The sequence below is a fragment of the Sprattus sprattus genome (assembly GCF_963457725.1).
Source record: "Sprattus sprattus genome assembly, chromosome: 1".
NCBI classification, from domain to species: Eukaryota; Metazoa; Chordata; class Actinopteri; order Clupeiformes; family Clupeidae; genus Sprattus; species Sprattus sprattus.
The window spans coordinates 47,617,202-47,632,065 of NC_137920.1; the positions used below are offsets into that span (position 1 = coordinate 47,617,202).

Genomic DNA, 14,864 nt, shown 5'->3' on the forward strand with positions numbered 1-14,864 from the left:
AGCACAATGTTGGGATGTGTTATTTGCTACATTCTGCTGTTTGTGTCTACATAGCTCACTGGCACCTGCTTTATGTGGGTCAGACTATTGCTTTGTTTCCGCACCTTTCAAATTATGTCCGTGCAGGAGTCAAGTCTAACTCTGAAGCGGGAGTCAAGTCTAACAAGCTGGCTCTGACCTGGCATGGTTTTGTTGAGCCAAAAGAAACACCTCCACTCCTCACTTGTCCTGTACTGTTTGTTTTGGAGGTTGTTACTGTATTTGATGACGCAGCAACTCAGAAGTTTCAGGTTTTCCAGTTTATCCACCAGCCTCCATCATTACCAAACTAACCTTGTGTGTCATATGCAGCTTTCATGAACAGACATGCTCTTGAAATGAACACATACGCTTACTTACGCCTGCTACTGCCTACTTAAAGCCCTTAACCAGACACTGACGATGAGGTCACACTGGCTATTAGAATGTGGTGTTTAGTTTTGGCAAGTGTGGGTTCCATTCCAGGCTGAATCTATGAGAATGCTCCTCTATCTTGATATGAGGACTTAGGCAGGTTTTAACTGGATCCCAACCTTCCCTCAGCGCTAGAAAGGTCCTCAGGGAGAGAGTGATAGAAGTAGAGAGATGGAGAGGGAGGGAGGGCGGGAGAGGGAGACAGAGAGAGAGAGAGTGAGTGAAGAACAGGAAGGGTATGAAACAGTGAGAGAGAGATGAATTCTTTAGACATGACTGAAAATATTTGTCATGCCTTAAATCCAAGGAACAGTGGTTATGAGGGGGCTCGAGGGACACAGGTGATTGGATCCGATCATGTGTGCTTTCTCCTCCAGTGTTGAGTGAATACACACACACACACACACACACACACACACACACACACACACACACACACACACGTGTTTTTTCCTCCAGTGTTGAGTGAATACACACACACACACACACACACACACACATGTGCATTTTCTCTTCCAGTGCTGAGTGAAAATACACACACACACACACACACACACACACACACACACACACACACACACACACACACACACACACACACTCGCACACTCGCGCGTGCCTTCTTCTCCAGTGCTGAGTGAATACACACACACATACTGTGGCTAAAAACAGGTCTGTTGAGCAACAACAAGGGTGTTCCACCCTCTCTGCTAATCGCCTGTGATTGTGTGCTGTGTCTCCATTGAAAGCGATCTTGGCTAACAGCATGATAATTATGTTAAAGTTACCTGGCCTACGCCCTTTTTCATTCTTCGGGTGTTCTTTTGATATCTTATTTTCCCTCTGCTACTCTTTTATTTGCCAGAGCTTTTTGTGCTTCAGACCATTCCAAGCCTGTTTTTCCATCTTCCCTTTTTTACCATCACTTGTTCAAACTTGTGATGCTTTACAATGCCCAGGGGAGAGAGTCTGGGGAGTGAACCTGATTTTATGGGATTTTATCACACAAGAGGAAGATGGAAAAATGAAAAAAGACTGTAAATTGTTAAACTAGTAACATTAAACAAAGATCAGTTTTTTTCACACATTCTTTTCTTGAGAAATCAATGAGCAGCAGACGCTATCTACAACATGGGCCTAGTTTAAAATCCATAAGTGAGCGCTATACATGGGCCTAGTTTAAAATTCATGAGTGAGCGCTATGTACAACATCGGCCTAGTTTAAAATCTTTTTGTCTGCTCTATCCAGATGGTCTCTGCATGCAGTCTCTTTAACTTGAAACATTCGATGGCAATGATTAACTCCAATGCATTATTCAACATAAAAATACAATCCAAATCTTGGCTTTAATGCCTTACCAGTGACCTTCAAGAAGCCTGAGCAGACAGGTGTTTTTGAAGAGAAAAGAAAAGTTCTTTGTTTGTGGTATAGGTGGACATTGGACCCCCGTTGGCCCAATTCAAATTTATTACCATCTCTGGATAACCCAATTACCTTTCATTACTGCACTGGACACTTGTTTTTGTGTCTGGGTTTCATTGATAATAAAACTGAGCCAGACACTAACCCTACTAAGGAAAGCCCATAGGGAATCATAGTAGAAGTGTCCGGCAGTTTATGTTTTTCCAATGTGATTTGGCATCAGGTGGCTCATTCTAACTTAACTATACATTTACACCAGGGAAAGGGATAGACATAAAAGAAAAACACAAAATAAAGTATTGAAATCTGTTTTATTTTCCAGCTCTATGGAAGTCAAAACAAGAAATTGGTTGTTCTCAAAATTAAAAAAAATATTTCTTTCCTGCACATACACTTCTACGATATCAGTTCAATGGACAGATACAACGCAAACCCATTTACACTACCGAATGAAATCCCTTTTGTTCATAATAACAATAATAATAATGAAAAACAATTAACAGTTAGAAAAAATGTATGTACAATGCTCAAACACTAACATAATATTAAACATATATATTTACAACATGTTTTCTTAGATTTCCTTCTACAACTAAAAGAAATCTTCACGCACAAACACACACCCATGCATGCACACACACAAGAGTACTTGAACCTTTAAAAAAAGGAAGTGCTAAGAGCTTGGATCTTCCAAGTCTAGAGTAGAATTGTGTCAGCTATGTCAACTACCTTGTACATGTATGTCTTCTGTTTTCTGTATGGGTCTTGTTATGTATGGATTCTTGATTCATGTGAATTCATGTGGATTCATTTGGATTCATGTGGAAGTTTGTCTGAAGCAGAAATGGAAGCTTGTCTGAAGAAGTTTTCTATAGAAGAGACGGTGTGTGTTCCTCCTGTATAAACATTGTGTTCAAATACATATAAATACCTCTGCTAAAACAATAAGAAGTCAAATTATTGCCACTCATTCCTTAAATTATGAAGGGGACAGAAACATCATCAACACTTTTTCTAGACTAAATTTTTCCTGTAGCTTTTTTCTTTTTCTTTTGAAAGCAACTTTCTAAATACCAATGAATACCAAAATCTTCAGAAGAAATGCCTGCTTCTTCATGTCCCAATTATTTGGCACTAAAATCATTGTTTAAGCCTATACACACACAGTAACAATCTAAATGAATCCATGAAAATGTTCATGTTACACTGAAACTAGACCAGTGTCCTCCGTGTGAATCTTGTGTATTTGAACACAAGCGTCTATGAAAAAGGCCTATATCAGTGACCGGCATCAGCTCACGTCATAAAAGCTGCTCACTGCCCTCAATAAAGAGCTTTGTCTCCATAGTTACTGATATGTCCATAACACAAACAAAACTGTTTAACTACGGGTGGGCTACATCTCATCTCGAACCACCTTTGTCCAGTAGTCTCTATATTTGGTCCAGAGTTACAAGAAAACAATCCTAAAAAGTATGGGATTGTATCATACTGTGAATAATTGAGTTTATAAGTCGGAAAAAGTAAGCTCAAGTATGTATCAGTACATTCATCTCAAATTCTGAAAACATGATTTAACACAAAAATGATTTACACAAACATATACAAGAAAATACAGTTGCACACAAATGCTATTTATATGCTTTGAAACTGTCAAGCTCGTGTTTTGTGTTGTTCTATAACTACTGGTGTGAACTGGCAGCATTTTTTATGAAGTTGACAAATTTGATCTTGATTTGAGCCAGTTCATTGCTTTGCACACAATGTTTAAAAAAAATGTAAATATGTGAATCCAAAAAGGGAAAAAAACGACAAAAACAAACAAACAAACATAAAAACACTCCAAAGCTGATTTAGTTCTGGTGGCGCTTCATATGGAGAGCCAGGTGGTCGGACCGTGAGAAGCAGCGACTGCACGCTATGCACTTGAATGGCTTGGCCCCCGTGTGCTTGCGGTAGTGCCGCGTCAGCTCGTCCGAACGGGCGAACTGCCAGTCACAGCCCTCCCAGCTGCATCGATAAGGCTTCTCTCCTGTTCCAGACAAACAAGAAACAAAACAAAAACAAAACCATGAAAAGTGACATCGTATCTTAAGTCTCTGCCACCAAGGCTTTCATTTTTATTTTGTTTCAAGGAAATCAAATATTAATAAAACTCCAGAATGTCATCTTGGTCAGTACTAAGAACTGGCTTTAGTGAAGGTGAGGCTTAACATCTCTCTCTGCTCAACAGGAAAAGCACCATTAATTTTTAGAATGACAATACCAATCCCTCCTTCAGAGTCATGGCAACCAACCCAAACAGAAGATTACAAAAGCTTCTTGGCTTGACGTGAATACATTAATACCAGGAGTACAAAGTCCAGTTTCTACATGAATGCAAAACCCAGGGAGAAAGGAACAGTGGAGAGAATGAGAGCAAACGCTTTTTCAACAAGACATTTTTAAATGGCAGTTCGAGGGGCAGTTGGGCAAATACGTGCCTGCGGTTTCTAAAGCGATGTGGCAGCCTTGTGTAAACACTGCAGCTATTTCCATTGAGTTTCGCGGCACATTGATAAGATCTGACATTGTGATGGTGGCTGCTTTGTTATGTAGTTATGGTTTTAACGTGCAATGGGTCCACATGGAACATCTTCAGATTAGTAATCTTGCCGTGAAATAAAACCCATAAATGCACAATCACAGACAGGAAGGTGTTTACATGTATGGCGTACACAGATATTTAATGTGGGTGACGAAAGGTCACTGGTTTAGATGTCAGAATGCCTGCTGTGTTCACACCCATGTTGACACAAATCAATAAGGCAGTTCTGCGCCATGTCGTGTGTGTATATTTGCGTGTGTGTGCCTGTGTGTGTGTGTGTGTGGAGGGCTGATGGATACACTGTCATCTGTCATTTGAGTCAACTATTCATTCTATGTTCTCATTATGTAATGTCTGAGCATATATGTCCCAGTGTTTTGGTAATGATGCTTAGTAACCCACTGTAGGAACTCCAACACAGGGCAGTTGGTCTTTGTACTCTGGATAAGAGCCCTGCTAACTCCTTGCCTTTTAACGCACAAAAGAGTGTATTATTTCTCCGGGCGTGGTGGGCAAACACTGCCAAGCGCTTTTGTATGTGACAGCAGTGTGTGTATTTATCTGCCCTTCTCTAATGGAACATGTGACAGCAGTCTGCGTATTTATCTGTCCTACTCTAGTGGAACTCTTTTGTATGTGACAGCAGTGTGCGTATGTATCTGTCCCACTGTAGTGGAACTTCACACAGCACAATGATGAAGACAGGACATGAGAAGACTCTTTGGAAACAGTTCGTAGTAGATTTTACCAGATTAGCTGCATGGCCAGAAATAAAATATATATTAATACTAATGAAATATTACACAAAAACAACATAATTTAAATAGTTTCGATATATCAGAAAATGCACCTTTTAAATGAAAAAGTAGTGGATCAGTGTAATTTTGAAAATGAAGTAAAATATTTGTAACTCCCAAATGGGAACAGCCCTACAATGGTCAGGAAGTACAAACACTAAAAAAGAGATGTGTGTGTATTCATCCAAATGTTTGCAATGTTAACAAAAGAGCTCATTTGTCATTTTTTTTTGTCATTTGCAGAATGAAATGAAAGAGGTTTCTCAAAAAAGCTGAACTTGAGCACAGGACAAGACCTGGCTTTATCAGACGCAATAGACACAAGACGTGTTATCCACTGGGGGAAAAAATATCAATACCATGGCGGTAAAAGACGAAACGTCTATTTAAATGTTTCCACCACACTTTTGTATTACATAGCCCTCAATTATGTACACCACACAATTACCTATAGTGCCCTATATCATACTGTGTGACAGAAATAACAGCATATTTGTACTTTATCATAACACAAGGATGTCGGGTTATGTAAGTTATGTTATGCTTTGATAGATAATGCACTACACTGTATACGATGGTGTCATTGCAATGTACAAGTACTATGGGATATAAAGTGTTCCCATAAGTTTGAAAAGTCTGAAGTAAATTTAAAGTGGAAGTGTTTACAGTTATCCTTAAACCGGGTGCACTACGTAAGGCTTTCAGCTGAGTTTTGCAAGGAGCTGATTCTAAGCCTGGGCAGCATTGGCAGGTGTATTTGAGTTTGCTGTGGCACTTGTCAAGCTTGTCTACTCCTTAGGTCAAAAGCATTCCCTTTTCTATCATCTCTTATCTCTGCATTAGCAAACAACTTTGCAAGATAGAGCTGCATTCACAAGTTGAAAATCTTTTTTTGTCCAAAGCTAACTAAGAATGATGGGTCCATGGTAACTTGGGCAATTAAAAATATTCCAAACACTTCAGGCTATGAAACATACATTTGTGGGCTAGGATTGTTCAAACAGATCAGTGCAGAGGGCTGTTGAGCCAGGTGGCCAGTGAGCAACGGTTAGTTCTTTATCAAGGCAGAGTTTTACTACACACACACACAAACACACACACACACACACACACACACACACACACACACACACACACACACACACACACACAACCCCCCATCCCCCATCACACGTAGACAAAAATGTCTTGGGGAGGTATGATTTGGCCATTCAAGTCACAATGTGGCCTAGAGGTAAAAATGCTGGAAAACGAGTGAATGGCACCAGGTTTGTCTTCAACTTTACAGCCTTCCTCAACCCTTTTTTCTTTACACCAAAACATGGGCAAACAGGCCCATCTTTCAGGGAAGCCCATGAATGTGCACAAGAACATCCTTTACTCCTTTATCTGAGGCTTCTGTTTGCCAAAGGAGGTGCTGGAGATGTCAATCAGGGTAAAACTGTAGCGCTAACACCCCCACACCACATACATAAGTACTAACACCTCCACTCCACATACATAAGTACTATCACCTCCACTCCTCATACATACACAAGTACTACACAACACCTTCACATACATAAAAACAAACACCTCCACTCCACATACATTACTACTATCACCTCCACTCCACATACATACAGTAAGTAATAACACCTCCACTCCACATACATAACAACTAACACCTCCACTCCACATACATAAGTACTAACACCTCCACTCCACATACATTAGTATTAACACCTCCACTCCACATACATAAGTACTAACACCTCCACTCCAGAGCGAGGTTCAGTTTAAGTCTATGGTCTGGGATAACATATGGCCCCTAAATCAACCAAACACAACAGCTATCGTTTCCATGGCCACGAAGGAACCTATAGGCTGAGTGAAAAGGAGCTATAGGAAGTTATCTCTCTAACAGCATATACAGGGTTACGTGCACTGGTGTAGTGGTCCCTGGAGAGGTGGGTATACTCTTAATTTTGCAATTTTTTTAAGCAGCCCATACAGCACTCCATATACCTGCATATACCCTGGACTACACCACTGTAGACTTGTAATTTGGTGAATAATACAAAAAATACAATTGCGATTGTGGGAAATCCTATTTTGCGTGATTGCAAGATTGCAAAATCCTGGAGAGATTTGAATAATGGTATCCAAGAACATTTCCATTTACGTAAACTGGGAACAAAGGTACAAAAGAAGTTCAGTGCTGTCTGCCTCCAACCAGAAGGCTTTTAAGTGACACACATGGAAGCTTCTGGAAACAGGTTTGCTTGCCTTGGTTACCCATAAGGTGCAAACTACCTGCTTTCAGACACTTTCAGAGCTGAAGAAGCTTTGCTTTTTTTGGCCAAAAGGTACAATAGGAAGAAGAAGAAAGGTAAGAGATGTGATCTGTCAAATGCTCAAATGAGATGGTTCTATCTCTCTCTTTCTCTCTCTTTCTTTATCCTGTTGAGGATTAGAGCTTTTTTGGGAGGATGGGGTATCATTTTACATAGCTGTGCTCACCGAAACTGTCTGGTTTTCTATAATACTTCTCACCCTTCCTGCCATTCTCTCTGCGCTGCTTCCTTTCTTCCTGAGTCCCTTTCTCTCCCTCCCTCATTCCCTCTCTATACATTTCTTTCGTCCACACATCTGTCTCCCTCTCTTCTCCTCTCTATCTTAGTCATCCCTTCATCCATGCCCTATCTTCTTCGATTTCTTCTCTCTCAAATTTTCTTTCTTTCCCATTCTCTCATTCTCAAACAGGCACACTTTCCCTCTCTCTTGCTAACTCTCTCTCTCTCTCTCTCAGAACCCCTCCTCCCCCCAGCCAGAAGAGACAAAAGGAAAAGCAGGAGGAACAGGTTTGTCCTCTTCAACTCTCTCTCTCTCTCTCTCTCTCTCTCTCTCTCTCTCTCTCTCTCTCTGCTTGGGAAGCTTAGTGTGCACTGGACCTGTGTGAGCACGCTGATGCGTTGTGCATTGTGCCAATGAAAGGACAGGGCAGTATTTGCCTCATTCCCTCCTTCCCTCCCTCATTCTCTCATTCCTGTCTTTTGTCTGTCGGAAACTCTACTGGCTTAGAGAGTTACCCTCATTTTATAGACTTGCACCAGAGAAAGGCAGTTTTAAAAAGCCATTAATCTTTCGACCAGTCATGAATGCTTACACCAAAACATTAGGTTTTATGTACAAATTAAAGTATCTGCTTATCAAACAACAACATTCAAATCTTTGGTTAAGGGAGCCAGGTCTTACCTGTATGTGTTCTTTGATGTGCTTTTAAGTGAGAGCTCTTTGTGTAAACTTTGGTGCATCCTGCCGGGGAAAGAGAAGGAAAAAAACTATGAATCACTTGATCATTACCCAGTTAACACAGTGAAAGGAAAAGTGGTTGTATACACAAATATCATCATTATTCAGCAAGTTATGGACACTCATTGAATGAGTGAATATGCCTGAGACGATCAGTTTTTACTTTGAATAATTCTTTATAAATAAATAGAAATTTGGCAATGAGCTTCAGGACAAAACTCTGAATGCCGTAATGGTTCCCACAGACAACCAATCAGATTGATCAGAGTGGCTCACCGATGAAGTCACAGTGATGGATCCGCCTCTTCTCCAGTTCTGGGTTGGTCCGGCGGTTGTAGCGGGGTCCCGTAAGCACCCCTTGCCCGTGAGTCATGAGCACCGAGTGGGGGGTCATCTGAGTGACCTTTAACCCTGGCCTGGCCTGGTAGGGTGGGGGCGGCGCGCTGGCGATCAGCTCGGCCTGGTTCTCTGGGCTGCCCGGCTGTGAGTTGGGTGGCGAGGGGGGCAGACTGTGAGGCTGCTGGCTCTGTGTCAGGTAGAAGTGTTCGGGCACCAAAAAATCACCCACGATGCCACCGCCGCCTCCTGGCCCTGCCATCAGTGCCACACTGTTCAGGTTAAGCATGGTGCGCCCGTTGCTGCCGCTGCCACCTCCAGCATGCCCATGTGACAGTGTCATGGTGAGGTCAGTGCCGCTGATGGGCATCTGGTACACCTGCGGCTGCTGGGGCCCGATAGGCAAATCATCCTGAACGGTTGTTGTGTTTGCCCTGGAGACGGCGGCCATGTTCTCAGGCTTGAGGAAGAGGTTGCTGGCGGCTGCATGCTGAGGCGTGCTGAACACGGAGGTGAAGTCTGGGAGAGGCTGGACGGAGCAGGGCACCTCGGCGCCAGGCTCGGCCTTGATGTGCTGCTGGATGACGTTGTGCTTTCCTGGGTGGCGGTAGAGGCCTGTGCGCAGCTGAGTGTTGGGTAGGATGAAGTTGATGTTCAGGCTGTAGGGCGCAGGCTTTTCCTCGGAGAAGAACTCGTCCACCACGGAGGCGCTCTCCCGGCGGTACTTCTTGTCGATGGGGGGCGGAGCAAGGTTGGAGTGGGGGAGGTACTTGTCCATCTCGATGCGAGTCTACAGACAGAAAGCAGGATGTTACTCATTGGGTCTTCATAAAAGGCTTAATAACTTGATTTGGAAGGCTGTGGGTAAAGCAAAAAAAATCTAGGGGTTTTTGAGAAAATATTTATTTAAAGGCTACTTGAGGGGGTAAATGTTCTATACAGAACAAATGTTTCCTTTCTTTTCAGCATGCCATGATGGATCTGTGATGAGTTTACTCTTCCCCTTGGTGTTGGACAGCCATTTGTGAGAAAAGTACATAGTTCAATGATAATAGAAACTAGTGTTAGAGAAAGTCATATCATTTTCAGTACCATGCCTGTAAGAGGAAAAAAATATTCAGAGGCCTCTTGAATGATGCATGCATACTGTTGATATACTCACTGATGTACTCTACAAACTATAGACTATAGTGTGAAGTACCTTTGGCTGCGACCTGTCACATGCAAGCTATCAGATAGGGCGTGCATACGGCTGCAGCAGGTGTGGGAAGGGTTACTCTGTGTGGTCATATTACCCATGGGTGGGTCAGGCCCAGAGATAGACCAAAATAACCAAACCAAAACCAAAACAAAGACATAAGACAAAGAGATCTGAAACGCAAACAGAAACCAGAGAGGCAAAAACAGATTTGGTTTAACTAAAAATCTGAATGGCTATGAACTGCTCTCAGATCAGATATCAAATATACCTGCTTAAAGAAAGGCATGTTCTTGTTGTTTTAAGTATTACATAATCTGCACCAAAAGATCTTTATCTTAACAGCTCATTAGGGATTCAGTTAAACATAACCGTCCAGTTTCACTTCCCATTTACTCCAAATGCACTGGTGGAGAAGAACAAACACAGTTCTGTCCTGGTGAACCCGTTTTCTGAGAAATGATAATGTTTCCTTATAGTGGAGGAGAAAGACAATGTTCTTGGTGCTGTGGAAAAGTGTCTGAAATGTTGTTCTAGGCAACTGCCCTGCAATCACAATGAACAAATAAACTGAGAGGGCCTGAGAGCTAAATGAAAAGCATGTCAACTGCCAACAATGGTTAGAAAGGCATGTCAACAACATCTCTCTCTCTCTCTTTGTCCAACCACTGGAAGTGATAGCTCTTTCAACATAGAGTGCAGGGTAACCTAAACTGACAAGTATCAATCAACTTCACGTTAGTGGCAGTTGATGGTGTCTAAAATGCAATGGCCTTGCCCACGTCTTGTGTGTGTGTGCCAGTGTCTCACCAGCACTGCCTGGCCACCTGAGGACCAGTTGAATAGTGAGCCCAGCTGTTTTGTACAAAGTAGGCCTCTATTCTCAGCCAGGCTAAACCAGTGTATGAAAGGGCCTGGTTCTCCTCTCCCAGCACACAGTGGTCCTTATGTTGTCAAAGGAGCTGGCAGAGGATGCCAGTTTTGAGCAAACTCACCACTGACACATACACACACACACACACACACACACACACACAAACGCGCACAAACATGCACACACAAACACACATATCCCAGCTGTGCCCATGCAAGCACCTCTATATGGGACAGACACGTGTGTATGTGTGTGTGAGTGAGTGTGTGTATGTGTGTGTGTGTGTGTGTGTGTGTGTGGGGTGTGTGTGTGTGTGTGTGTGTGTGTGTGTGTGTGTGTGTGTATTGTGTATCTGAACCCTTGTCCAAGACCCAATGAAGTTAATGATTAGTGAGGTTTTACCAGACAAGATAACAGCAGAAAGAGAGACAGCAATGACTCTATACTGTTTATGAGAGAGAGAGAGAGAGAAAGAGAGAGAGTTAAGGGAAGAGGAGAGGGAAGTCCTCATTCTCAAGTTCAGAAACTGAAAGGCAAAAACGTACTTTCATACACTCGTTAACTCTGTACTATGAGCCACTTACTTCCAATGGCTCTTTAAGAGCACAGCCCAGCCTGTTCCTATACATGCCGACAAATCATTCAATGATCCAAAAAAAAAATGCTTCAGAAATGATCCAACAGAATACAATAATGTGTGTTCAGCCACTGCCCCTTCAAGCCCATGCTCATGGTGCCAACTGCACCTTCAAGACCCTGCCCATGGTGCCAACTGCCCCTTCAAGACCCTGCCCATGGTGCCAACTGCCCCTTCAAGCCCCTGCTCATGGTGGCACCCAGTGCCCCACATAGCAATCTCCCTAATTGCAAAAAAAGTGGCAGTGTGTCTCCATGCTAATTGCGCTTTATGGTAGGATGGAATGCTGAGAGATGGTGATTTGCTAACAATTCTCTGTGAAGAAGAGCACTGATAGGCTCCAGGCCGGATAGCTTGGGTCATTAGAGCCGCAAATCATCCTGACTTTGTTTATAGCTTTGTGGAAAGCGGGAGATAAAGGTGCTTTCGGCTCCTGATGACAGTGACTTGCAGTTGACGGTGGCCATCTTGGCCTCACTGATGAAACTGCACGACACGCACACAGACGTGCAACCAAGCTGGTGTAAAGCACACTCTTGATGAAAAAACACACTATAGTAAAACAGTAAATTGCTTTTGAGAATGGAGGGAGAATGAAATGGGCCTACTAGTAGAGCACATGCAGATTGCATACAGTTGCTAATCATCAGAGAGAATCTCAGCCACATTACATACTTATGCACTTATACCCATAATTCTGCCTTAGAAATTATTGAAAGGATGTTTTGTCATCTTAAAACTGTAATGAGATCTCCATATATCAAGTAGAAATTCTGATTCTGATTTACATATTTGGGGTAATATTTCAAATATAAAAAACAGTGCAGATTTTATAACAAGTTTAGCTATTGAATAACACTAAAAAACATGCTAGAAGAAAACAATATAATGCAGTAGGCTATGTAATCGATATCAACCAGGTGTCATTTTTCAAACAATGATATTATTGCATGAATTTACAGAGGGGTATTTCTAAAAACATGCAAACTAGGCAAATCAGTCAATAAAATAGAGTGGAGGTTCTAACCTATTTGTAAGCAGCACGCCCAAAACTTTAGTTCTGTTTCATATGTTAAACATCTTGCTGAACCTAATGTCCTCCTCGTATCACCATCGCTTGAGGTGAACTAACATAAATAGTCTTTAATTTAGGCCTTTAACGCGGGCTCCCCAGGGCGCCATCCACTGCATGAACAAATAGGCGCTATAATCTTTGTTCTGTTCTAACAGGTTTAACGGCATACTGTTGTCAAAGAACTGCCTGACAATGCCAAATGCCTGAAGACACTTTATAAGTCAGTGCATTCTGTATGACATCGAAAGGTTTTTAACTGACTCCGATGACGTGACACAGCAGTAAGCCAGATTTGGACAAAAGACGAAATTGTATTTAGAGAATTCCTTCCACACGCGTCCATTTGTATTCATACAGCCCGATTTAGGACCAAAGGCTATGTACCTGTTCGGTATGAAATGTGGGCGAGCGTATGATGTGTTGTTACAACACTATAACATACAACTTATAAAATGGTAACATTGCACATACCCTTTGAATGAGAGGCTACTGTTATTGCTGTTGTTCTTCTTCTTATAATTTATACACAGTATTCATAGACTGTGTTACGCAATGAGTTAACTTATTTTGTAATAAGTAATCACTACAACTAGGCCAAATTATTCTCTACTTTCGGGAAAAATAACCCCAAATTCATCAGCGTTCTATCTAAGTAAGGGTAGAGCCTACAACACAAGGAAGAATTAACGACTGACGTCCAGGTTGAAAACCGAAGCACACCTGGGCCATCTCCACGGGGCTTGCAGTAATTCTCACCTCAGTTTTGACTTCCTCAAACACGGACGAATCCTCCACTGCCTCTCCGTTGCCGGACATCCTCACTGGTTTCAGTTGTGTAAAAACGGCCCTTTCTTCTGTGTTCGGGGCATTTACAAGCAGTCCTATAGTAGCCATAAGGACACACGTAACTAGTTAACTCCTCAGCAACGTTAGTAGACGTGAAAACCAACTTTCTCCGGGGTCTTTTCACCTACACGTCCGTCTTAGATGCAAGACACTCACAATTCTGTCAATCAGTGTGCCTTACCTGAGAAGTATTATGCTGAGGGACACAAATGAGTGATTGGCATGTTAACCAATCAAAGCAAAGAACTCAACTCCCACCCAATTACCTGTCAGGTAGGTGGATCTCACCTGTTGAAGGGGGAAAAAAGGAAAGGAATCAACGTGTTCTTCACTCGCAGTCTTACGTTATTTGAAACTTACATTGTATCCGTCAGAGGGCAGATGTTTTATTTCTATTGCTAACATTTTATTTTAAGGGATAGGCTTAACTACTAAACTAACGTTGTTTTCTGTTCGCCATTGAACATGAGGAAACGTGAAGTTCTCATCTCACTGGTTACAAACACTGAAACGTTTTTTTAAAAGTGTTAATTATGCAATTTAATTATGTTTGTTTAAACCTTAAAGTGCTTTTTTGTTCCTGTCTGGTATTTCGAGAATACTTTGTGTTCCTGGGATCAAATCTAATCATCTGTTGTGGGACATGTGTGCCCTGGGGCTGTAATATGCACTATCAAAGCCAAGCACAATAGGCTACTCCTGAGTAGCTTTCATAATCACACTGAGGATGACACATGCCGAGGCCTGCTCAAGTACAATCAATGGGACACTTTCACCTTTAAGGTGAAAGAGTTTACTAAGACGTACACAACATTTAACTGGAGCTTTGGATATGCAAAAATATAATGAATATACATAAACCATGTTTCTCAGAGGCTGGTGGAGGTGGGAAGCTTGCTCTTACAGCATATGCTGCATTCAAATATGTATTAACATATCTTATCATTATATTATATACTTTATTTCAAGTCAGTTCTTTATTGCCAATTAAGTTTTTATAATGCTGTCTCTTAATACTGTGAAATATCCAACAGGGAAAAGAACAGGGGTGGAACTTGTTGTATGCTTGCCTGTTACTAAGGGTGAAATTGTATAGTGTAAGTAAGTACCATGTAAGTCTCTCTACAGATGAGTTTCAGATTAGTTTCAAATCATTTTTCAGCAATATAATATTACAGCCATATAACGCTTGACTAATAAACTAAAGAGACAACTAAACTGATGAAATGTACACGTTGTCCTATAGCCTGTATTTCCAGTGGATTCCCTGCACAGATTTACATGTTTTGCCTTGCAAAGTGGCAGAGAAAATCAGGATACAGCCGAATTCTCCAGCGCAGTGAA

The 14,864-nt window shown here is 41.8% G+C and overlaps 1 protein-coding gene across 1 annotated transcript; it reads right to left on the reverse strand.

Moving 5' to 3' along the window:
* Positions 1-3,729: 3,729 nt before the first annotated feature.
* On the reverse strand, positions 3,730-13,568 carry klf5l (Kruppel like factor 5 like; the record flags this gene model as incomplete). The annotated part of the gene is made up of 4 exons (XM_080852035.1): positions 3,730-3,908; positions 8,498-8,557; positions 8,831-9,680; positions 13,395-13,568. The coding sequence occupies 4 exons, from the start codon at positions 13,566-13,568 to the stop codon at positions 3,730-3,732; spliced, it is 1,263 nt and encodes a 420-aa protein (XP_080708161.1).
* Between the last annotated feature and the right edge of the window lie 1,296 nt (positions 13,569-14,864).